The 21,536-nt window shown below is 45.1% G+C and overlaps 1 protein-coding gene across 1 annotated transcript in view; it reads left to right on the top strand.

Annotated features, from left to right (window-relative positions):
- Window positions 1-165: 165 nt before the first annotated feature.
- The window catches only part of TMPRSS13 (transmembrane serine protease 13), a gene marked incomplete at both ends in the record, with an annotated part of 65,637 nt that continues 44,266 nt past the window's right edge, over window positions 166-21,536 (top strand). Inside the window, one exon of the mRNA XM_084249834.1 lies at window positions 166-285. Within this exon, the coding sequence (XP_084105960.1) occupies window positions 166-285 (120 nt within the window). The remainder of the gene's footprint in view (window positions 286-21,536) is intronic.

Here is a 21,536-nt window from a genome sequence, read left to right as displayed (position 1 = left end):
AGGGCTCAGACTGAAAGGTCCCGCCGCCGGCCCCGCCTGCTTCCCGCCCGGCTGACGTCGGGGGGCGAGGCCTCGAGGTCCCCGCCCTCCGAGGCTCGGGAGCCCGGAGCGGATGCGCAGCGGGTACCTGCAGCCTAGCGCGCACCACCCCAGCGGGTGGAGAGGATGGACGCGCAAGGCGCCTACGTGACTGTCCCGGGACGGGTGCGGCGCCCTGAGGCGCTCTCCCAGGCCCTGGGCCTGATGGAGCCCAGCGCGACCCCACGAAAGCGGTCCTGGGGTAGGGTGGGGGCGGAGAGAGAGGGGTGGGGTGCAGTGCAGGTGACATGGGGTAGGTAACCTCGCTTTGGGTGCAGAAGGTGGGTTGAGACTCTCAGAACTGATTTTGCTAGATGAGTAGGGTTGGCCGCCGGAGTCAGCGTTGGGGAAGGTGATGTCCCAGGTGCTTGGGTGTCTGCCTGAGGACTCGTGTGAGTCTTGGTGTTGCCCTAGTGCAGGGGTCTGAGTAAAACCAATGGTGAAGCAGGCAGTCCTCTTCCTGACTTAATATTTTTGGAGGAGTGCCCATGTCGGTTCCCAACCCCTTTTGATTTTCTTTGCTGTCCTGAAATTTCGCCTTTAGAGCGATTTTTTTCTTTTGGGTTACAACAAGCCTAGAGAACGGGGTAACTCATCATCAGCCACCTCTGGGTCACTTGGCTCATCTGAGACTTCACTCCAGGTGCACCCAAGGTGGGACAGCATGGGAGATAAACGTGGTCGGCTTCCCTGTGGGATATGCCACCTGCTAAAGAGTGTGTGTGTATATGGGGGTGGGAGAAGCCCCATCCTGTGTCTGAAGGTCTCCACTGGGAATAGCAAGGCCTTAATTCATGATGATGGTCAGTGAAGGTCAGGGAGGCCCCAGTGCATGGAGAGTGGAGAGTGATGTGTGCCCAGTGGGATACACGGTTAGTCACCTAAGTGGACAGCTCTTGTTGCCACACTCAGAGCAGTTGGGTGGAAGAGAACCAGGGTGTTTAAAGTTTGAGGGTTATTTTTGCACTTCCTGTTGTTCACCTGAGAGATTAAGAGTGGCCAATTGGTCCTCCTCCTGGGCACACAGACCACTCTATTTTCGAGGTGGAGTACGTGACTGGGTTTTACAATGTAAAGTCAAATTGATAGGTGAAACTTCCTGGCCTGCCCTCTAACACTGTCCTTGTAAATCTGTTGGCCACGTGGAGGGGGCTCAGTAGAGAATTCCAGGGGGACAAAGAGAGCTTGATCCTGAATCACCTCTTGCATGGGAGCTGTGCAGGGAAAATGCCCAATTACATCAGCCTGTGACTTGGATGAGGAGGGAACTCATATCTAGCCACTGAGATTTGGGAATTTTTGTTGTAATAGCTGATGTTAACTGTGAGTCTGCTAATCCTAAGCGGCCTGTTCTGTCACCATTTTGTTACCTACAGTTCTAAATCCTAAACAAGGTCAGAACGGCCTAGTCAGTTATGTACAGGAGCCCAACACTGCAAGGAGCCTTTCAAATCAGTCAAGCACACAGAGCTGGATCACTCTGGGAAGGCTATGCAGCATGAGGTATGACTGGGAACGCCCAGGGGGCTGAGGACCAATGTATAACAAGGGACCCCAGAAACTGATCAGTGGAATGCCTTGTTTATAAGATTGCAACCATGGCTGGGGAACTAGGCCTTGATCTCAAAATACTGAGTCATCAAGCAGAGGAGAAGTGCCTGGAGAGCAGACTCACAATTCCTGATAATATAGATGTCAGCACATTTTCTAGTTACATTCTTCCGCTTTTCCTTTTTTCCTCCTTCCCTGTACAACTGATGCTGTATGATTATTCTATCAATAAAAAGGCCAGGATCCTGCTCTTCAGCAGCATCCTGCACTGTGCAGCCTGCTCCACAACCCCCATTTCTTTTATCAATGTGGCATTGCTGAGGCGCAGTTAACGACTTTGATTAATGTGCAAACATTGTATCATTTATGCCTTATCACCCCCATGCAAGCTTGGCATCATAACTGTTTGGTAGGTGATGAAATAAGGTTAGAGATTAAGTCACTTGTTTGTGTCACTTAGACAATGAGTCACAGAGCTAAGACTTCAGCCTAGGTTAGTTTGACTCCAGAACTCATATCTTCTCTCGCGTTAAAATGCCTTCTGAATCTGGGGGAGAATTCTTGGAAGAGACAAGTGTCCAGTGGGTTCAAAGAGAGAGAATCTGGGTAGAGGGAGGAGGGAGAGGAGGAAGATCTAGGGGCTGAGTGTTATGGGCAAATAGAATAGGGGGAGCCCAAGGGAACCTGTGGATAGAGTTGGGTCCACCTCTTGCCCCATGGTCACAGAGGAAAAGTTTGAGGGCAAAGTTTGACCTCTGGATGGTTCCATTGTCTCATTTTACTTTACTTTGCCTTCATCTTCAGGGCGATCCTTCTCAGTGGGCATCACTGGGGGGCAGTGTGGGCATGAGAGCCAGTAGGAAGCCCATTCTCTAATGTGGCAACAGGTACAAGTTGCAGTTTCTATCCTTGGACTGGGGCTTAGGGAAGTTCCAGGCCTTATGATCACTGTGTCAGAGCTCCGCAGAGAGACCCAGAGGGAACCAATCAAGAAGGGAACAGAGAGAAGGAAACTGCTTGGGGACAACTTAATTGTGGTTGGGTCAAAGAGAAGCTTGGATGTAAGGTAGAGGGGCCACCAAAGGACAAGCCCCAGTCCAGGAAGAGCCTTCTGGCTGCAAAAGAGTGCAATCCCTTTACTGTCTGCTTGGCTCCTCCTGACTGAGTGTAGTCAAAGATCTCAGAAAGGGTAAAACTCCCTACTGAATTTCTCTGTCTTCTCTGTTTAGGCTTGAATGGGGAGTTGTTTGGAATTTATTAGAGTGGGTGGTAGACTTCCCTGAAAGGTATGGGACAGGACAGGGATATAGTTTATTTGCATTTTAAATATTGTAGAAGAGAAAACCCAAAATATGGAGATGACTAGCTAGGATGACTATGGTGATAGAATCAAAATGCTGGTCTCTGAGTGAAGTTCAGCTCTCTTTGACTGACACCCTATAGTAGCTAAACTTGTGGAACTATGAAGTCATGTGGTGCTTCACTCTTGGCCTTGAGGAAAAGGAAGAAATTCTCATCTCCTAGTTGAGGGGCCTTCCCTGTGAATTCCCGTGAATCAGCAGAACTGGGGCTAAGGGCCTTCTGACAAGTGCAGTCTACCCCAGTGACCCCATTCTTGGTCAGTGTCCGAGGTTTGTAAGCTGCTTGGAGGAGGCTGGGGAGGGACCTCAGAAACAGGAGACCTCATTCTAGCTCCCACTTGGTCATGACAGCTGTGCGCCCTTGAATCTAGGATAATTGCAACCTTCCTGGGCTCTGTAGGGCCAGATACAAAAGTGTTCTGACAACTGATAAAGGTTTTGAGTGGGAGTGTGGCTAGTGGAAATATTTAGCTGAAAAGAAACTGACTGAGGGGCCAGCCCCTCCTCCTATAGTCTGCACTCATTCTCCAGGCAGTTACGCTGGCCCTGACCCACTGTGGATGACTGGGGTCTTTGACTGTGCATGGATCTCCTGTCCTCCAAAGTTTATGAAAATCATCTTGTCAGGAAGGGCGAGAATCTGGTCCATTGTCATTGCTTTGTGAACCGGAGATGCAAGAAGTTAAGAACAGAAGAACAGTGACAAAAATACCGCCCGTCATTTCAAGAAACAACTGTGTCTTCTCCTGTAGTCTTGATGACTTTGACTTCTCCAGTTTTCAAGGGTGTCATTTCCCTATAATTCTAAAATTAACAGCCGTCTGAGTCTCCATCCCACGAGTACAGGAAGTCCATCTGCTCCTTGGTTTGCATTCTCAGATAAGGTGTGGGTTTTCCCGGGAAGCCCCACATGCCTGAGAGCTGCTCTGGGGTCTCATCACTTACTTCTTGGTGTCTCACGATGGTGGCCTCTCGGCTGTGCCTCCTCATGTCAAGTGTGAACACAGACCCACAACATTTTAAAATGCGATGTGAGGCTTGTGAATAGCAAGAGCACCAAAGAGACAGTTGCCACTACTTCAAAAGGGAGCCACTCAGAGCTGCCTCCAGTGCTGTTGGTCTGATTCTGAAAAATTCTCTTAAGCTTCTGGCAATCGCTGTGGAAGGAGAGACAGGCTGATTTCCCATCTTTCTTGCCCCCACAGAGAGACAGGGCCTTCCTTACTCTGTCCAAAGCCAACTTCTTCATCTCCTCCTCTTCTTCCTCTTCCCTCCTTTCCCCTCCCCTCCCCCTCTTTCTTCTTCTTCTTTTTTTAAAAGAGGATTCACAGCAGGACTATATTAATATCATTCAAAGGAAACTCCTAGCCCCACCAGAACTTACAGTTGGGTTCCCATGGCCCACATGGAGCTAGATGGTGGACTGTTTCCTCAGTCGGCCTTGGTCTTAGATAACTGGGCAGGTGGGATAGTAGCTGTGTCCTGGCATGGGTGGCATGTCAGGTGTAGTTTGGGCCATAGTAACTCAACCACGGACAAAAAGAGACTCTGAGGTGTTAGTCTTCTGTAAAGAATGCCACAAAAGAGTGATTTTTCAGGTGTGGGACGGGATGACCTAAACCTGTACTTGGGAGAAAGGTTGCTCTAACTTCTCAAGACCATGGTTCAGCTGAGTAGGTGCTCAGGGGACATTGCCGGACAAAATCCATCACTCCTCAGTCTGAGGAACCTGTCTTGGACTCACTGATATCTAGAGCTTTGTCCACAACGATGGGCTTATGCTTACTTAAGACTAAGAAGGTCACCCAGAACAGAGGGAAGCTCCCACCTAAAAACGAATCCTAACTGTCTCTCTGACACAGAGGTTGCTTGTAGTCCCTTAATTTATAGTTGTTTAGCTTCAAGAATTTAAAGATGGATGCTCTACCACATCTCTGATAGCAGCAAGAGCCCTAGATGAGAAAACCTAAGGCTGGGATTCAAGCCCTGGGTCTTTCATTGTCTTTTGTGATTTTGGGTCCAAATTCCCCAGGTCTCAGATTCTTAGCTGTTATATGAAGGTGATACCTCCCTTTCCAACCTCTGGTGGTTGTTGAGGGGATTAATATAGGCAAGTATTTGTTAAAGTACTCTTGAGTAGACACTGTGAGATACAAAAATTAGTCAGACGCCAACTGGTAACTTCCAGGGCATTTAGACTTTCTTAAGTAACTTTGAGATGAAATAAGAAAGGTCAGCATAGATAGAAACTATTTTGTAAACTCTAAGGTATAGTACAAAGTAGGGTATTAGTACTCTTATTGCAATTTTTATGGATTGGGTCTCTGTTCACTACCAGGCCAAGCAAATATCAACCAGTTCACAGTATGAAGCCTCTTATCCCCATCCCTCATGACTTTAGGAGATCTCAGTGGGAGATCCTGGACCCATGAGATCCTGGCATCCTTGCATGGTTGTCAGTTCATCTTCCCCTGTTCTGTTCTAGCACTTTGCCCAGGACATATTGGAAATGCAGTGTTTCATCTTCCCAGAATTAGAAAGTACAAGAAATGATAACTGGAGCTTAGCCAGGGATAGTGAAAGGTGTGTGCACATGTACCCAGCAGATTAGGTGGGAGTGGGCAGCAAAGAGGGAAGTTCTTCAGTCCTGGGGTGGAGTGGAAGTTCTTATAATTTATAAGAAAACGAAAGTCAGAAAAGAAGAGCTCACTCAGATAATGGCAGGTTCACACCTCGCCCTCAGATTCATTCTGTGGCTATCTGACCTTTTGGGATGTAAGAAAAGTCACTTGATGCTCTTCTCACCTTCTTTCCAAACTCTCTGTCACCAGACAACATCTGGGTAGGGAGGTCCTGCTGGCCTCTCTGCAGCCAAAACCTCCGCTTTGCCATCACTAACCTGCTGTCTCTTCTCCTTCGGGCCCTTCTTCTTAAGACTCCTGAGAAACCCATAAAAATTCTTAGATTAAATAATGAATGTTTGGAAGTAGATCTAATTTTTATCAGCACTTTGGTGTACAGTATGTGCCGGGGACCAGCCTCGGCAAAATGTCGTGTCAGGGGTTCCTGAAAGGATGAGACGGCGTCGGTGAAAACGGAAGGGCTAAGGGGAAGGGGATGAGGTAAAATGAGGAGACACTGACACTTGGTGAGGTGCTAGTATCTTCTGCCGAGAGACTCAGCAGGTCTTTATTCATTTTTAGTAAGCAGAAAAAAAAATACATTGTCATGTGTAAAGCAGAAACAATTAGTGTATTTTATTCCCATGGACTACCGGCTCCTACGGGTCCCATCTAGATGGTAGCCTTCAAGGTTAATAGATAAAAAACCAGACCTAACACTAAAACTTATTATTTCAGCTAGACAATTATCTAAGACAGTGGATAGCCGCCAGTGCATCCCTATCAGCTAAAGCCTAAGCATCAAAAGACTATTCTATTCACATGGCCTTCAGCTGGAGACCAGCTGCTGCTCAGCTATCAGAACTTTTTCTACCTAGAAACTCCTTAACTCAAATAGCTTCATTTAAAAACTTCCCCAAGAAACTTCAAGAGAAGGCAAAAGAAGGACCTACTATAATTGTTGTATTGTAATGCTTGTCAGGCATGCTCAATAAATTGTCTCCCATTGTCAAGTGGGCCAAATTGTTTAATAATTAGTTTCTAACAGATAATTTTCCGTGCTGTTTATTTGCAGTATACTGATGCATATAATGTAGTGCCTAATGTACTTTTGGGGAAATTTTTCTCTTTTTATGACCAAGAACAAAAAGTGAAGGAATGTTAGATCTTCAGCCCCACGGTGTCAGGCTCTTTAGCTTTGGCCCCAGGGCCCCACAGTGTGAGGCCCTTTAGCTTCGGTCCCACGGTGTGAGGCCCTTTGAGCTTCGCTGCTTGCTGGTGTCTTATCTGGCTGGGGCATCAAGGCCTCCTGCAGCAAGTATGAAGTTCCAAATAGGTGACAATGCTTAACGTTCCAATGTGTAGAAATCCTAAGCCCGATTTCAGAAATCTGAAGTAAATGAATGGTCTGTGGTTCATGCAGTCATTATAAGCAGTCACTATTCATGTTCATCTTTATAAATGACCAGAAAATTTTCTGTGTGATTACAGGGTGCTTGCTCATCCACAGATAAGACTCCTTGTCCAGCAACACAATGAAATCCTTCTTCTGGCTCTTGGTCGTAATCTCTTTCTATTTACACCGTATTCTTGAACTCAGGAATCTGTTCCATCCCCAGTTTTCCTCCCAGGCCCCCTCTGGTCACTACATGTTAAAGCCTACATCAGTAACTCAGCTCTTCCGAGGTCCCATTTTGGTGACAAGCCCATAATTGCTTCATTTTCTTCAGCTCAGATCTGCTGTAACATTCACTGAGTCCTTGCTATGTGTTAGCCAGGCCCCAGGCTACAACAATGGAAAAAATGCTTTGTTTTCTCTGGAGGATGTTTGGTTTGCAAGGAAGGGGGAGAAGAAACCTGGGGGGTTTCTTAGGTGTCTTGAGAAGAGGGGCCGAAGAAGCGAGAGCAGGTTAGTGATGGCAAAAGGGAGGTTTTGGCTACTGGCTCTGAGAGAGCCCAGCAGGACCTCCCTACATCAAAGTCACAGATGTTGTCTGGTGACAAAGAGTTTGGAAAGAAGGTGAGAATAGCATCAAGTGACTCATTAGTGTGCTGGGTAATGTGCTACCTTTGCTTCACCTGATCCTATGTGAGGTATTCTTTTCCTGTTTTATAGAAAAGGCAACTGTGTCTCAGTGAGCTTATATGACTTTCTCAAGGATACTCAGCAAGTACACAAACCAGCTCTGTCTCACTCTACTACAGCATGTTGCTCCTACCCTCTACCTCCCCGTAGCAGACATAGACAGAAAAAAAAAAAAAAAGCAGATAGGCCAAGTTTTCCAGCAAATAAATAGATTAGGGCCTCTGGCAGGTGTTTGGGTGCAGTTGTGTCCACTTACAAGAATCCAAGGAGCCCAGGGTGGGGTCCATGATGATCCCATTGTGCCAGGCTTCCTGGGCCCTGTGATATGAAAGTGACTAGTCACTGTAAGAAATGCCCTGATAGGCTTTGTGTTTGGCACTGAGTCCTGTGGAAGAGGTCACTGGGCTGACAACTTTGGAAGCAAAGACTTCATCACCCTGCTTCTAGTTGCTCCCCCCCCACCCCACTCCCTGACAGATCTCACTCCAGCGCCTATATTTTCCCAGGAGAAAGATGCTCTGAGAATCTTTATTCATTCAGAAAATAGTTACTGATTGCCTGCCATGTATCAGGCTTCATTCTAGGCAGACAAAGCAGCTCAAACCCCTATCTCATGGAGTATTCATGCTAGTGGGGGGAGACAGAGGCAGCCAATCAAGAAATCAGATGAATCTGTAGTATGTTAAATGGTAATAAATCTTAAAAGAGAGCAATAAAGTGAGGAAGAGGTCGAGGGAATGGTGTAAAGTGTTATGGATTTAGGTAGCATTGGCAGGGAAGGACTTACCCAGTAGGTGACATTTGAGTGAGGACTGAAGGAGGTGGGGAATGAGTCATGTGGCTGTGGAGAGTAAGAGCAAGTCCAAAGGCCCTGGGATGGACTTTTCTTCCTGCAGCTTTGACCCTCCTTCTAACATCTGAATAAAATACACCCCTCCACACATACATACTCATTCTCTAGTCTTGTTGCCTCCTCTCTTTTTTCTTGATTTGCCCCTTTCTTTTTTCCTTGTGTGATCCTTCCACTTCCCCTCAATCTGAAGATTCTGATCATGGAGAAGGTTGATGGGAAGCGGCTGGGGGTCAGAGTGAGGAGGAAGGTCAAGTTTGCAGGAGTGTAAATTTCTTTACACTATAATAAATTATAGTGCTGCTATAATAAATTATCACAGAGTTGGTGGCTTGAAACAGTGGAAATGTATTCTCTCATTTCCTACAGATCAGAAGTCTGAAATTAGTTTCCCTAGGCTGAAATCAAGGTACTGGCAGGGCCATACTCCCTTTGGAGGCATGAGGGGAGAATCCTTCTTTGCCTCTTCCAACTTCTGGTGGCTGCTGGATTCCTTGGCTTGTGGCCACATCACTCTAGTCACTGCCCTCATCTTCATTTTGCTTTCTCTCTCTCTCTCTCTGTGTTAAATCTCTCTGTCACCTTTTTCTAACAAAAAAATCCTTAAAAGTCTAAATGTGATTCCATTGAGAACTCAACCTTGATAAGCCTTTTTAACCACCCCAACTCAAGATCCTTAATTTATATTTTAATTTTTAAAAGATTTATTTATTTATGCATACAAGAGCTGGGGTACAGGCCAGAAATGCAGGGGGTGAGAGGATTTACCAGAGACAGAGTGGGGGACAGAACAGGCAGACTGACTGAAATACACTGCTGAGGGGAGCGGTGGGTGAGTGAGGAGAGGTCTGCTGCACCATGTGGGTTGCTCCCTGGCCAGCTGGGGATCAAACTCGTGCTGAAGAAGCTGCGGTTTGCTTCATAGTATGGTGCTTAAACCCTTGCGCCACCAGGGAGGCCCAAGCTCCTTAATTTAATCACACCTGCAAAGACCCCATTTACGTATAAGGTAATATCCAGGAATTAGGACATTGAATTTTTGTGGGAGCCACTTTCCATCCTATCAAGAAGGTAGGATGAGCAGGTGTCCACATTCATATATTCAACTTATGAAGTCCATAATTGGGAGTTGACTTAATGAGAAAGTTTCGCCCAAGAAAGCTTCCAGGAGGAGGTGCTGCTTGAATGGAAATCTGAGGGATGAGTTGGGGTCACCAGGTATAGAGGGAAGGGAAGAGTATTCCAAAAGAGGAAACAGAGGAACTGGGCAAGAGCACTAGTGTGGGATGTGCAGAGTCCAGAGTGGGGCCAGTGGGGAGAGGGGTCTAGGTTTCATGGACTCTATGCGATCAATATAGTGTGACTCCTTCTCCCTTTACCCTAATTCTAGCCCTTGGTCACTGCTCAGTATCCAGGGCTCCTTGCTCCTAGAGGCCCCAGGCCCTCTCCTCCAACTTCCTGCCCACTGTGACCTGTGGTTTAACAAGGAAACTCCCTGGGCTCGATGTTGGGCAGACCTCTGCTCTTTGGTCAACAAAAACTTCCTAAGAGCCGCTATAGTGCAGACATTGTTTTTGAAGTTTTAGAGACTGGGATGAGAAAATGACCTGATTGTGGCCCTTGAGGCAAGAGACTGTGGGATGGAGGGGAGAGCACTGGGGTTTAAGTGCTCAATGGTTTGTCAGCCTGGGTTGAATCTCATGTCTGCCAGTTACTGCTGTGTAATCTCAGGATTCTGAACTCACCTTTCTGTGCCTCGGTCCTTTACAGGAACACCTCATTCAGGCCAACAAACATGAATGTGGCCCCACTGTCCATGTGAAGTAGACCAGGTGCTGGCAACCCTTGGAGACCCATCTCACCAGGAGCAGAACAGTGAAGCTGGTTGTTTCTGCTCCTGGAACTCTAGCCCAGTTCTGCTGCTCTGGCAGAGCTTCAGCCATGTGGTTTCCCAGGGAGCAGGCCACCAGGTGGTTCCTGCATGGGCCCCCCACACCTGACATAGGGCTCCAGGAGATGGCAGTCAGAGAGGAGATGCGTGTTCTGGGAGTGAGGACCCATTGGGCCTCCTTTCTGCCTCCTTTCCCCTCCTCTGCCTTTCTTCTGCAGAATATTCCACACCTACTACAGAAAACCTTCCTTGGTGAACATTAGCTGTGCTAGTCTTCCTAATGACCCCCAACTTAGAGGGACACTGTTTTGATGCACTATTCTCATTTACATCTTTGTTTATTGGCCACTATGTTCAGGGACCTCTACTAGGAGTTTTTGCGATGGAAAAGCCCGAGGTAGGGTCAGACAATGTGCTGACTCATTCTGCCATACTTGCCAATCATTTTACATCTCTAATCCTCAACTTCTATGGTGGAGTGAAGATAGAATCCCCTGCCTTGTCACCCTTCCAGAGCTTCTGTTAAAATCAAATGTGATTCTGCTCAGGGCTGTTTTTACCTCACTGTGGCGCTTCTGGGGTGGGAATGAGGAGGGACAAAGCCCTCAATATTGAAAGATGGGACTTTAAATCGGCCAAGTCGTACCACTCAGTGATACCCGTGATTCTTCCTCCAAGTGCTATTGTGGGAGCAGAGGGGGGGGTGCTAACGCCCAGCCCAGAAATAGCCTTGTCTGGTTTTTGGGTGTTTTTTCCAACCATAGCTGCTGTTGCATCTTCCACTACCCCTCTCACCTTTTAACATCTGGGTGGGGGATTTTGTTCAGAGTGTGAAACAGACTTTTAGGTGTTAGGTGCTGTTTTTGTCCTCTGGTGGGCGCTTTCCATGTGAGCAGGGGTTTTGGGGCTTCCGTGGTAACCAGGGTCTTGTCTGTGTCAGAGGCTTCAGGCACCCGTGGGAAATCATGGAGCTGGATTCTGAGGCACTGAGGCAAGTGCCCCATGCTATAAAAGGAAGCCCAGCAGAGAAGGGAGGATAGGGAACCTCAGAGATAGGCTGAGAGAAGTATGGAGACAATTTGGAGAACTCGCCTAGCACTTCAACAAAATCTGCATGTTTTAGAGTGTGGTACAAGGCAAACACCGTAATATGATGCTCTTAAGCAGTGTGACTCTTTGGTCTGTTTCTTTGTCCATGAAATGGGTATGTACTGAATAAAGTGATTACAAGGATTAAATGAAATGAGATACACAAAAGGCATTTTGTACAATGTAGTAAGTAGTAGAGGTCAAAAAATGTTAGGGATGGGAAAATTCAGTTTAAACAATGATGGGATAATTTACCTCTCTGACTGATAACATTGATAAACTCTGAATAAAATACAAAAAAAAATCCCTACTAGAAGAAATGAATCTCCCATGTAGAATTCCAAATGATTTAAGTACATACTCTACCCCCAATGAAGAGGCAGGTATCACTCCCCAGAGTCAGTGCACACAGTGTAAGTGTATCTGCACATAGTGATTTCCTTCTGAAGAGGATGGTATAGGAGAGAAAGAGGAACTTGAAAGTAGAGAAAACTGGTGAACATTAACTCTGCCTGCCAGATATTTAAGGTCAACATCAACAGTGTAAGTCATGTTAGTGGAATCTGCTCTTGATATGGTGTGATTGGAATAGCACTTAACTTCTATATGTCTTCCTCCCCTAAACCTATAAACCAGGTACCATCAAACATTAAAGAAATTCCAGTAGAGAGCTTTCTACAAAATATCTGACCAGTACCTCTCAAAAACTGTCAAAATGGTCAAAAACAAGGAAAGTCTGAGAAACTGTCACATCAAGAGGACCCAAAAGAGGTATGATGACTAAATATAATCTGACGTGACAACTAATGTGATGGGCTATCCTGGATGGGATCCTGAAACAGAAAAAGGGCATTAGATAAAAACTAGGAAAATGTGAATAAAGTATGCACATTTTATAAAGACATGTCAATATTGGTCATTAATTGCAACCAATTTTTTTGTGTTTGTGTGTATAGGAGAACTGGGATGTAGGCCAGAGGTGCGGGGCTGGGTTGTGGTGGTGAGAGAATTCACCAGAGACAGAATGTGGAGTGGAACAGGCAGATTTACTGAAATACACTGCTAAGGGGAGCAGCAGGTGAGACAGGAGAGATCTGCTGCCATATGGGTCAGCAACCTGGCTGGGGATCGACTCAGGCTATACCCATGATAGCACTGAGACTTAACCTCCAGGTCACCAGGGAAGACCCTGCAATCAAATGTTGTTCTCACAATCAAGGAAACTAGGTGTGGGGTACATGGGAACTCTGTACTATGTTCTCAGTTTTGTTCTTTGGTAAATCTAAAGCTATTCAAAATTTGGTCTATTATAAATATTTATACTGAAGTACTAGGGTTTAGGACTTTAATATATTAATTTTGGGGAGTACAATTTCACCTGTAACAAAAAGTCAACCATTAGTCATATTCTTCCTTTTAAAATTCTATTCTCAGACTTATTTCAAGATTTTCTATTTGTATTTGTCTCTTGCTGGTTTGCTGTGTACCTAGGTATGGTTTTCTTGGTATGCATTCTGTGTGGGGTTTCTTGAGCTTCTTAAGAATTCTGCTCATTCACTCAGACACTCATCATTTATTTGGAGTTCTCATGTCCAGTGCCTGCTCCGTGTGTCTAGGTTTTGTATATCCTGGTCCTTAGAGCTGGCTCCTTGAATAACCCATTTTGAGGGTTTATCCCTTTCTAAGTACTCCAGGGACAGGCAATACTAACAAATCCTGGCATGTGGAAAAATTCCTCTCTCCCAAAAAATTCCTATCTCCCAATGGAATTTTGCTATTATTGAATGTTTAAAATAAAATTTAATATCCTACTCTGTTACTCTAATATCTGTGCCAATCCATGAACACAGGCTTTCTTTCCATTTATTTATGTCTGCTTCAGTTTCTTTCATCAATGTCTTATAGTTTTTAATATAGAAATCTTTTACTTCCTTGGTTACATTTATTCTGAAGTATTTTCTTGGGGTTTTTAAATTTAATTTAATCTATTTTTATATATTTTACATAATTTTTAATTTTATTACTTTCTTTTCTCAGGTGTAGTCCCCATAGAATTTCCACCATCAGTTAACCCATGCACCATCACCATAGTCCCTTGTGCTCTTCCCACCCTCGTTTTGATCCTTCTCTCTCGGTCCCTTTCTTAGTTTTGATAACGTAAATGGGATTGTTTTTTTCCATTTCAGATCCTTCATCATTAGTGTATAGAAATGTTACTGACTTTTACATGTTAATCTATCTGGCAACTTGACTAAATTCATTAATTAGATCTAGAAGTTTATGGTGGAATCTTTAGGATTTTCTCTATATAAAATCATGTTACCTGCAAACAGAGATAATTTTATTTATTCCTTTTCAATTCTGATGCCTTTTATTTCTTTTCCTGATGATTCTCTGTATGTTGACTACAAGTGGTAAGAGTGGGCACCCTTGTCTTGTTCCTGATCTTAGAGGAAAAGATTTCAACCTTTCACTAGAAATTATAGGTATAATATATGGCTTTTATTTTGTTGAGGTACATTACTTCTGTACTTAATTTGGTGAGAGTTTTTATCATGAATGGATGTTGAACTTTGTACTTCTTCTTTTACTGGATATGATCATATAATGTTTTCTTTCATTCTGCTAATGTGATATTGCATATTTATTGGTTTGCATATATTTTGAAACATCCTTGTACCCCAGGAATAAATCCCATTTGATAGTGTTAAATGATCCTTTTAATGTGCTGCTGAATTCAATTTACTAGTATTTTATTGAGAATTTTTGCATATTTATTTATCAGGGATATTGACCTGTAGTTTTATTTTGTGGTAGCTTCCTTTTCTAACTTTGGTGTTGGGCAATGCTGGCCTTGAAAATAAGGGTTTGGGAGTGTTTGGGGAAATAATTTGAGAAGGATTAGCATTCCTAAGCTTTCCATTTTTATTTCTCTCCTCCCTTACATTTTAGGTCATAAAAAATTACATTTTTAAAATATTGTGTATCCAGTTATAGACTATTGTAGTTATAGTTATTTTTAATATGTTTGTATTTTAATGTTTAAATAAGCTGCAAATGAATCATGCACTATTGCCATGTTAGAGAGCCTGACTTTGTATATATTTTTCACATGAATATGTTCTGTATGTGTTCAGCTGGCACTGTCCTTTGGCACGTGGAAGGGTCTGATTTGGGGCAAGGACATTGACTGAGTTTTGAGGTGAGGGGGACTGTGCACTGCTAGCTGTGAACAGTTGGATGAGGCTGGAGGCTTGGAGGGTACCCTGCCCACATGAGGCTGTAAGGTGGATTCCACATTTGTTCAGGTTCTCTGGTCAAGCTGCCTAGGCTGTTGGGATTGGGCACTAAGTATAGTGGATTAGTTTCCCTACCCTGGCAGTACAATAGAATGGAACCAAGACATGCCACGGTTCATTATTTAGGGACCTGAATAAGGAAAGAGTGAGCCCTCAATTCCTGGCCTGACGGGGTCACTGGTTTTGCTCTGCAGATGGGGATGTCATGGTCTGTGCTCTCTGTTCAAATGCTGAGTGAAAGATGGCAGGATGGGCTGTGCAGTTTCTCTCTAGAATGGGTTAAGGTCCCTGGTTGCAGGGAATGAGGGGTGGGATGCAGCTTGGGGGGTGGGCTTAAAACTGTATTTTTGTTTCCCTGCCCCATCCCACCCATAGCCCCAAGGCTGGCAAGGCTATTGTTAGGGAACCAAATCAGGTAGAACTGCACCAAATTCCCTGACCTCATGGGCTACCATCCTAGTTCAGCAGATAAATAGGGTCACTGGCCAAGTTCTTCATGTAAGTGCTACTGTAACCAAAGCTGCAGGATGGGCTACTCAGATTCCTGGTGTCTCTGGTTAGGTTTCCTGCTTGTTTGGGTGGAGTCATTATTCAGTAATGGGTGGGCCTATAAATGAACTTCCCTGTCTCGTTGAGGCTGCAGAACAGGCCCTTGGGACAAAAAGACTCTTTGAGAATCTAATCTGACAGACCTGTGCACTAAGCTCCCAAAACAGATGAAGTCGTGGGCTGGGCTCTTCACTCAAGTGGCTGTGATCAGGGCTGCAGGTAATCACTGAGATTACCAACAGCTCTGGTTATGTTTCCTGGTCAGCAGGTGTAGGGCGGAATGGACACAGTGCAGGTTTTCTAGGATCCAGCAGACCGGGTAAAGGAGAAATGAGTCCTCAGTGGTTTTTGCAGGTCTTTTATTGGGATTTACCCGGTACACAGCAGGCAGGGGTCCTGGGGGGGCTGGGAGGCTGGCAGGCCTCCCAACCTCCATCAAGTCTCCACTCTGTCTGGGCTCTCCAGTGTTCTCTGCTTCTCTCTCAGCTTCTGCTGCTGCTGGCGTCCCTGTGATGCCGCCCTAAAAAGCCCAGACTTAGCCCAGGTGAATCCCATCTACCTATGCCCACACCCTATTCCAGGTGCCCCCCATCAGGCATGCATTCAGGGCCTCAAGGATCCATCATCTATCCTGATGGCGGGAGGGCAGAAAAGCCTGACATTTTTCCTTACCCTACAGCAGGCTTGGAGGCTGTATTCAGCATTGGGCAGAACTATCAATTAGCACTCTGGTTGATGAGGAGGGGCAGACCAGATTCCAGGGCTGGCAAGACTTTTTGTTTGAGGTTCCAAATCAGGCAGACATTTTCCTCTCCAAGTTCCTTGGGCAGGCTATGCCATACTGTTGGTTTTGCAGATGAGCAAATCCTCAGGTTGGGGCTACAGCGTGGGTGCTGCCAGCAACTTGGTCTACCAAATCTAAGTGCTGGTTACTTCAAGCTTCTCTCACTTCTCCATCACAATCTGATTCCTGGTGGTCAGGCTGCACAGAGTTCTCTGCAATCCCCCTGAGGCAAGACCAGAGCAGGGACTCCCAAGAAGTGACCCACAAGGTTGGGGAAGCTGGATGTCCATCCTGGGCTGTCTTGTCCCATTGGAGGAACTGTAGGCTCAAGGGAGACCTCTGGTGTGGTCCTTTGCTGACCTGGGGGAGGGGTAGTGAGGTCAGGATGTAACTGCTCCTTTTAATGTCTGTAGGATGGGCTGTCTGTCTTGGTCACTGTGCTGCAGGGGGATGCTTCAACCTCACCCCCATGTTCTAGGATTTTCATAGGAGTGTCTTGTCCACAAATAGTTGTTATTCTTGTAAGAGAGCAAAGTCAGAAACAACCTACATCACCATCTTAGTGTGTCACTCTATCCCTATCTTTTTCTTTTAAGGATTTATTTGTTTATGCATACAAGAACTGGGGAAAAGGCCAGAGGTGTGGAGGGTGAGAGGATTCACCAGAAACAGAGTGGGGAGCAGAACAGGAGGACTGATTGAAATACACTGCTGAGGGGAGCAGCGGGCAAGTCAGGAGAGGTCTGCTGCACCATATGGGTAGCTCCCTGGCCGGGATTGAACTCGTGCTGCAGTGGCTATGGATAGCTTCATAAGTTGTGTCCCAACCCCTTGTGCCACCAGGGAGGCCCCCCATCCCTATCTTTGTTTCAAGCATTGGTTAAACATTTTTTAAAATATATTTTAAAACTTGCCACAGATAAAATTTTGTATTTATATTCCACTTATATTTCACATGTGTATATGGTGTACAGGTAATGTTTATTATATGATAATATGTATGTGATTAAATGATAAGTTACAAAATACATATTATGTCATGTATTTCTGCATATTAATGATGGCTAACATTAATTGACACTTTCTAAGTGCTGAACATTACGTTAATATATTTTTTCATTAATCATCTTGTTTAATCTTCATAGTAATATGACATAGAAACTCATTATCCTCACTTCACAGAGGACATAGAGGCTTAGAATTAGGCTGTAGGAGGCAGGAATGGGCACAGTGCAGGATCTCTATGACCCGAGCAGACGAGGTAAAGGAGGAGAGAGTCCTGGAGCCCTCAGTGGCTTTTGCAGGCTTTTATTGGGATTTACCAGGTACACGGCAGGCAGGGGTGTTGGGGGACCGGGAGGCTGGCAGACCTCCCAGCCCGCAGCAAGTCTTCACTCTATCTGGGCTCTTCGGCGTTCTCTGGTGGCCTCTGCTTCTCTCATGGTTCTGCTCCTTCTCGTGGTTCTGCTTCTGCTTCTGCTTATGACGCCACCCTCATAAACCCAGTCTTAGCCCAGGTGTACCCACTTATGCATGCCCACACCCTACTCCAGGTGCCTGCCGTCAGGCATGCGTTCAGAACCGCAGGGATCCATCATCTATCCTAATGGTGGGACGGCAGAAAAGCCTGATACTTTTTACCTTACCCTACAAAAGCTAAACAATTTGTCTGGAAATTGGCAGAGATAGTATTTCCATCCCAGATCCATTTGAATTCCGAATATAAGCTTTTAATCACTGCTCTATACCACAGTAATTTTGAAAATTGTGATATAATTACATACGGTAAAATCTGTAGATCTTAAGGGCACAATTTGCCAAGTCTTGACAAATACATATATACATGAAACCACAATCATTTATGACTGAATAATTCTGAGTCTGCTTTGAATTCTTAGCTTTGTAAATAAGAGGGTCACCACTGATGCAACACATAATCCTTCATCTACTCTGGGCTGCCCTGAGCGTACCCCCAATCTGGCAACTGAAAGAGTAATCCCCAGGCCTCTGGGGGGAAGTTGGGGGGTGCGCGTCAGAATCCTAATTTGTTCTGCTCACTCAGTGCTTTAGACATTTGACTGCTCGTTATTTCTGGACAAGCCATAATTGACTTCTCTGGCCAATTTCTCTCTTGTTTGATGACTAAAGTTTCTTACTGGGAACACTGTGGTGAACCTCTCTGTATCACACAATCTCTGACTCTGATGATTTTCTCAAGATAGATTTCTAGAAGTGAAATCTGGGCTAAAGGACATGTAATTTTTTTTTCATATAGCTTTCAATATATCATTTTTGCATGTAAAAATTTCCTCTTTTTAAGATCAATTCATTAGAGGAAATTTCAAGAACTGGGATTAGTAGGGCATAAACATATGAGCAGTCTTTGACATAAGGGTTTTGCACACAGATCAGGCCCTCACCCGCTACTTCATTTAGTGGATTTGAGCTTTGCTGAAGACTAGCTTTACTTGGGACAGCCAGATAAATTATGATCATGTCTTTTCATGGCCAGCCCCAGCTGGATCTCACTGGGCCATTCCCCAACTTCTGATGGGTAGCAATTTATTATTTAGGGGGAAGGAGACTGAACATTCTGGGAGGCCACCTCCTTCATCTTTGGTTTTTCTTCTATCTTACTGCCTGCCTCCACCAGCACTGGGAGGGTGTGTTGCGATCCATCTTTGTGCCCCAGAAACTAGTACAGAGCCTGGCATGTATTGACACTCAATAGTTGAGTGATAATGAATAGTTGTTGGATAATTAAAATGAACATTGACTTTGCAGGAGGCACTGCTCTAAGTGTGTTCGTGTAAATCACATAATTTAATAGCCAAAGCATCCCTGAGAGGTTGACTTCATTATCCCTGCTTTTTTACAGATGAGTAAATTGAGACTCAAAGAGGGAAGAAACTTGCCTGAAGTCATGCAGCTGATGATTTGCAAAGTCCAGATTTGACTCTAAACATAACATTTCCATCATCACTGGAATGTGATGTGTTTGTGACATTCCAATTTTATGAGCAGTGAGTAGTGCTGCTTGTGCTGGGGTTGAAGGCAGATATTAAGCTTCAAAAGTGGGGACTGTGAATGAAACAATTAGGGAGGGGAACAGGGCTCTCTCTCTCTCTCTCTCTCTCTCTCTCTCTCTCTCTCTCACACACACACACACACACACACACTCTCGCAATCACAATCACTATCTCTAGCTCAGCCTTTGCCAGTAAGCAGCAAAGAGAATTATCACCCTTGTATTACAGCATTTCTCCAAGAGTGGACTTCAGAACATCACTATTGGATTCCCCTGCAGCTTGTACAAAAAATGCAGATTCTTGGGTATCCCCAGAGCTATTAAATTGGACTTTTGGAGAATCAAGCCCCATCAAATCTGCAGTCTCGCCAGGTGATTCTCATAAGCACAGCTTCAAGTTTGGGATCCTTTGCCTTCAGAGGAACAGTTCATGGACAGGGCTGCAGGCCAGCAGGAGGGGTTGTAATCCAGGACAGGCATTCTCTGCCCTGACCAAGGTGCCCTAGGACTGTCCAGTATGACTGAGAGGGCCCTGGGCCTGTCACCTGTGGTGGTGTCACATCTCTGACACTGTGGGTTTTGGAGCCACTCTTTGCTGTGATATGATCAAATCAAATCTCATCTCTGTTACCATTTGACGGGACAAACTCTCATGCCAACTGACACTGCACCACAGACCAGTAAGTGGTGTTTGGAAGCAGAAGTCCAATTCTTGGTTTTTTCTTCATATTCATAGGAACGTTCTTAGACTTCACTTGGTTTCTGGGGTCAGAGATTTCAAGGGCAGTATAGGGAGAAAGGCGAGGATGGGAGAGGCACTTTTTAACTTAGGAGAGGAACTAGGTGGGACCCTGTGTTTTATGAAGAAACCACTGAAGAAAAATCTCAGCTGTGCTTGTTTTAAATGGAAAAGACTCTGAGGGTTAAGTCATTAATTTTTCCTTCAACTTTTCTGTATTTCCAGATTTTCTTTAATAAGCATGAACAATACTGACCATTATGTTACCATGTGGTAGACATTGTTCTAAGCACTTGCAAGGATTGACTAGTCATTTCATCCTCACAACCATCTAATGATGGAGATACTATTTTCATCCCCTTTTACAGATGAGTAAACTAAGGCACAGAGATGTTACGTAACTTGCCCATGGCAACACAGCTAGTAAGTAACAGAAGGAGGCTTCATCCTGGGCAATTTTACCTAAGAAATGTGTACTTAGCCTCTTTGGAATACTGTGTTTTACATTCATAATTTGAAAAATGGAGGACACAGGTCAGACAAGCCTGTGGGCATGAAACAAGTGGTTAACAAGAGCTCTGAGCCCATTGTCTGACTCATGAGCAATTTCAGTTCTTCCTTTGTTTTCTACCAAAGCTAAAACCAAAATGAAAGTAAAAAAAAAAAAACTCTTGCAAAAAAAAAATTCATAAGTATGATCAATTTACGGAAAATGATGGGTCACACTGTACCCCCAACCCCCTCCATGCCACACATAGTTTAATCTGTACATTGACATTCCTGTCTTTAAAGTCACATTGGGGCCCTCCCTGGTGGCGCAGTGGTTGAGCGCTGGGTTGCGAAGCTGCCTGCAGCCTCTGCAGCGCTGGTTCGATCCCTGGCCCCTGGGCGAGGGTCCCACATGGCGCGCAGACCTCTCCTGCCTCCAGCTGCTCCCCTCAGCAGTGTACCTTGTCAGTCTGCCTGTTCTGCTCCCCTCTCTGGCTCTGGTGAATTCTCTCACGCTCCAGTGCTTCTGACTGTACCCAGTGCTTGTATAAATAAATACATAAATCTTAAAAAAATATATATATAAAGTCACATTGGTTACCTTGCCATGGAGGTCTCTACTGATGCTGCACCCCAAAGGTGAAGGACCATTTCTCCGATTCCTTCCCCCTCTCTTTCTCACTATTCACTCTTTTCCTCCCCCTCTCTCTGTCTCCCTCTTACTACTTGGGTGTTGATTCACAAGTCACCTTCTTGGAGATGTCATCTCTGATCTCATTTTATACAGGTGCCTCTCTTCTTCCCTGTCAGTCACTCTTGCACTTTATTTCATTCTGTTTTCTTTATGACTCTTAATGTTACAGAAACCATCTATTTACTTGTTCATTCATCTATTTACTTGTTGGTTATCACCCATATCCGTCCACTAGAGTGTGAATTTCATAGAGGGAGGGCCCTTGTCCACCTGTCCACGTAGTGCTCTAAATTCAGAACTGACCTGAGCTCCTTGGAGTCCATCCTCCAATGACAGGGTTAAGTCTGTAAATGGCATCATGTTGACCTTACCCCCACTTCCCCAATCTCTTGTTTGGGTTAAACAGGGATATCTGATGTTGAGCTGC

This window comes from Talpa europaea, assembly GCF_964194135.1.
Source record: "Talpa europaea genome assembly, chromosome: 12".
In the NCBI taxonomy this organism is placed as follows: Eukaryota; Metazoa; Chordata; class Mammalia; order Eulipotyphla; family Talpidae; genus Talpa; species Talpa europaea.
The sequence above is the reverse complement of the archived record's forward strand: the minus strand, read 5'-3'. Positions and strand labels throughout refer to the sequence as shown.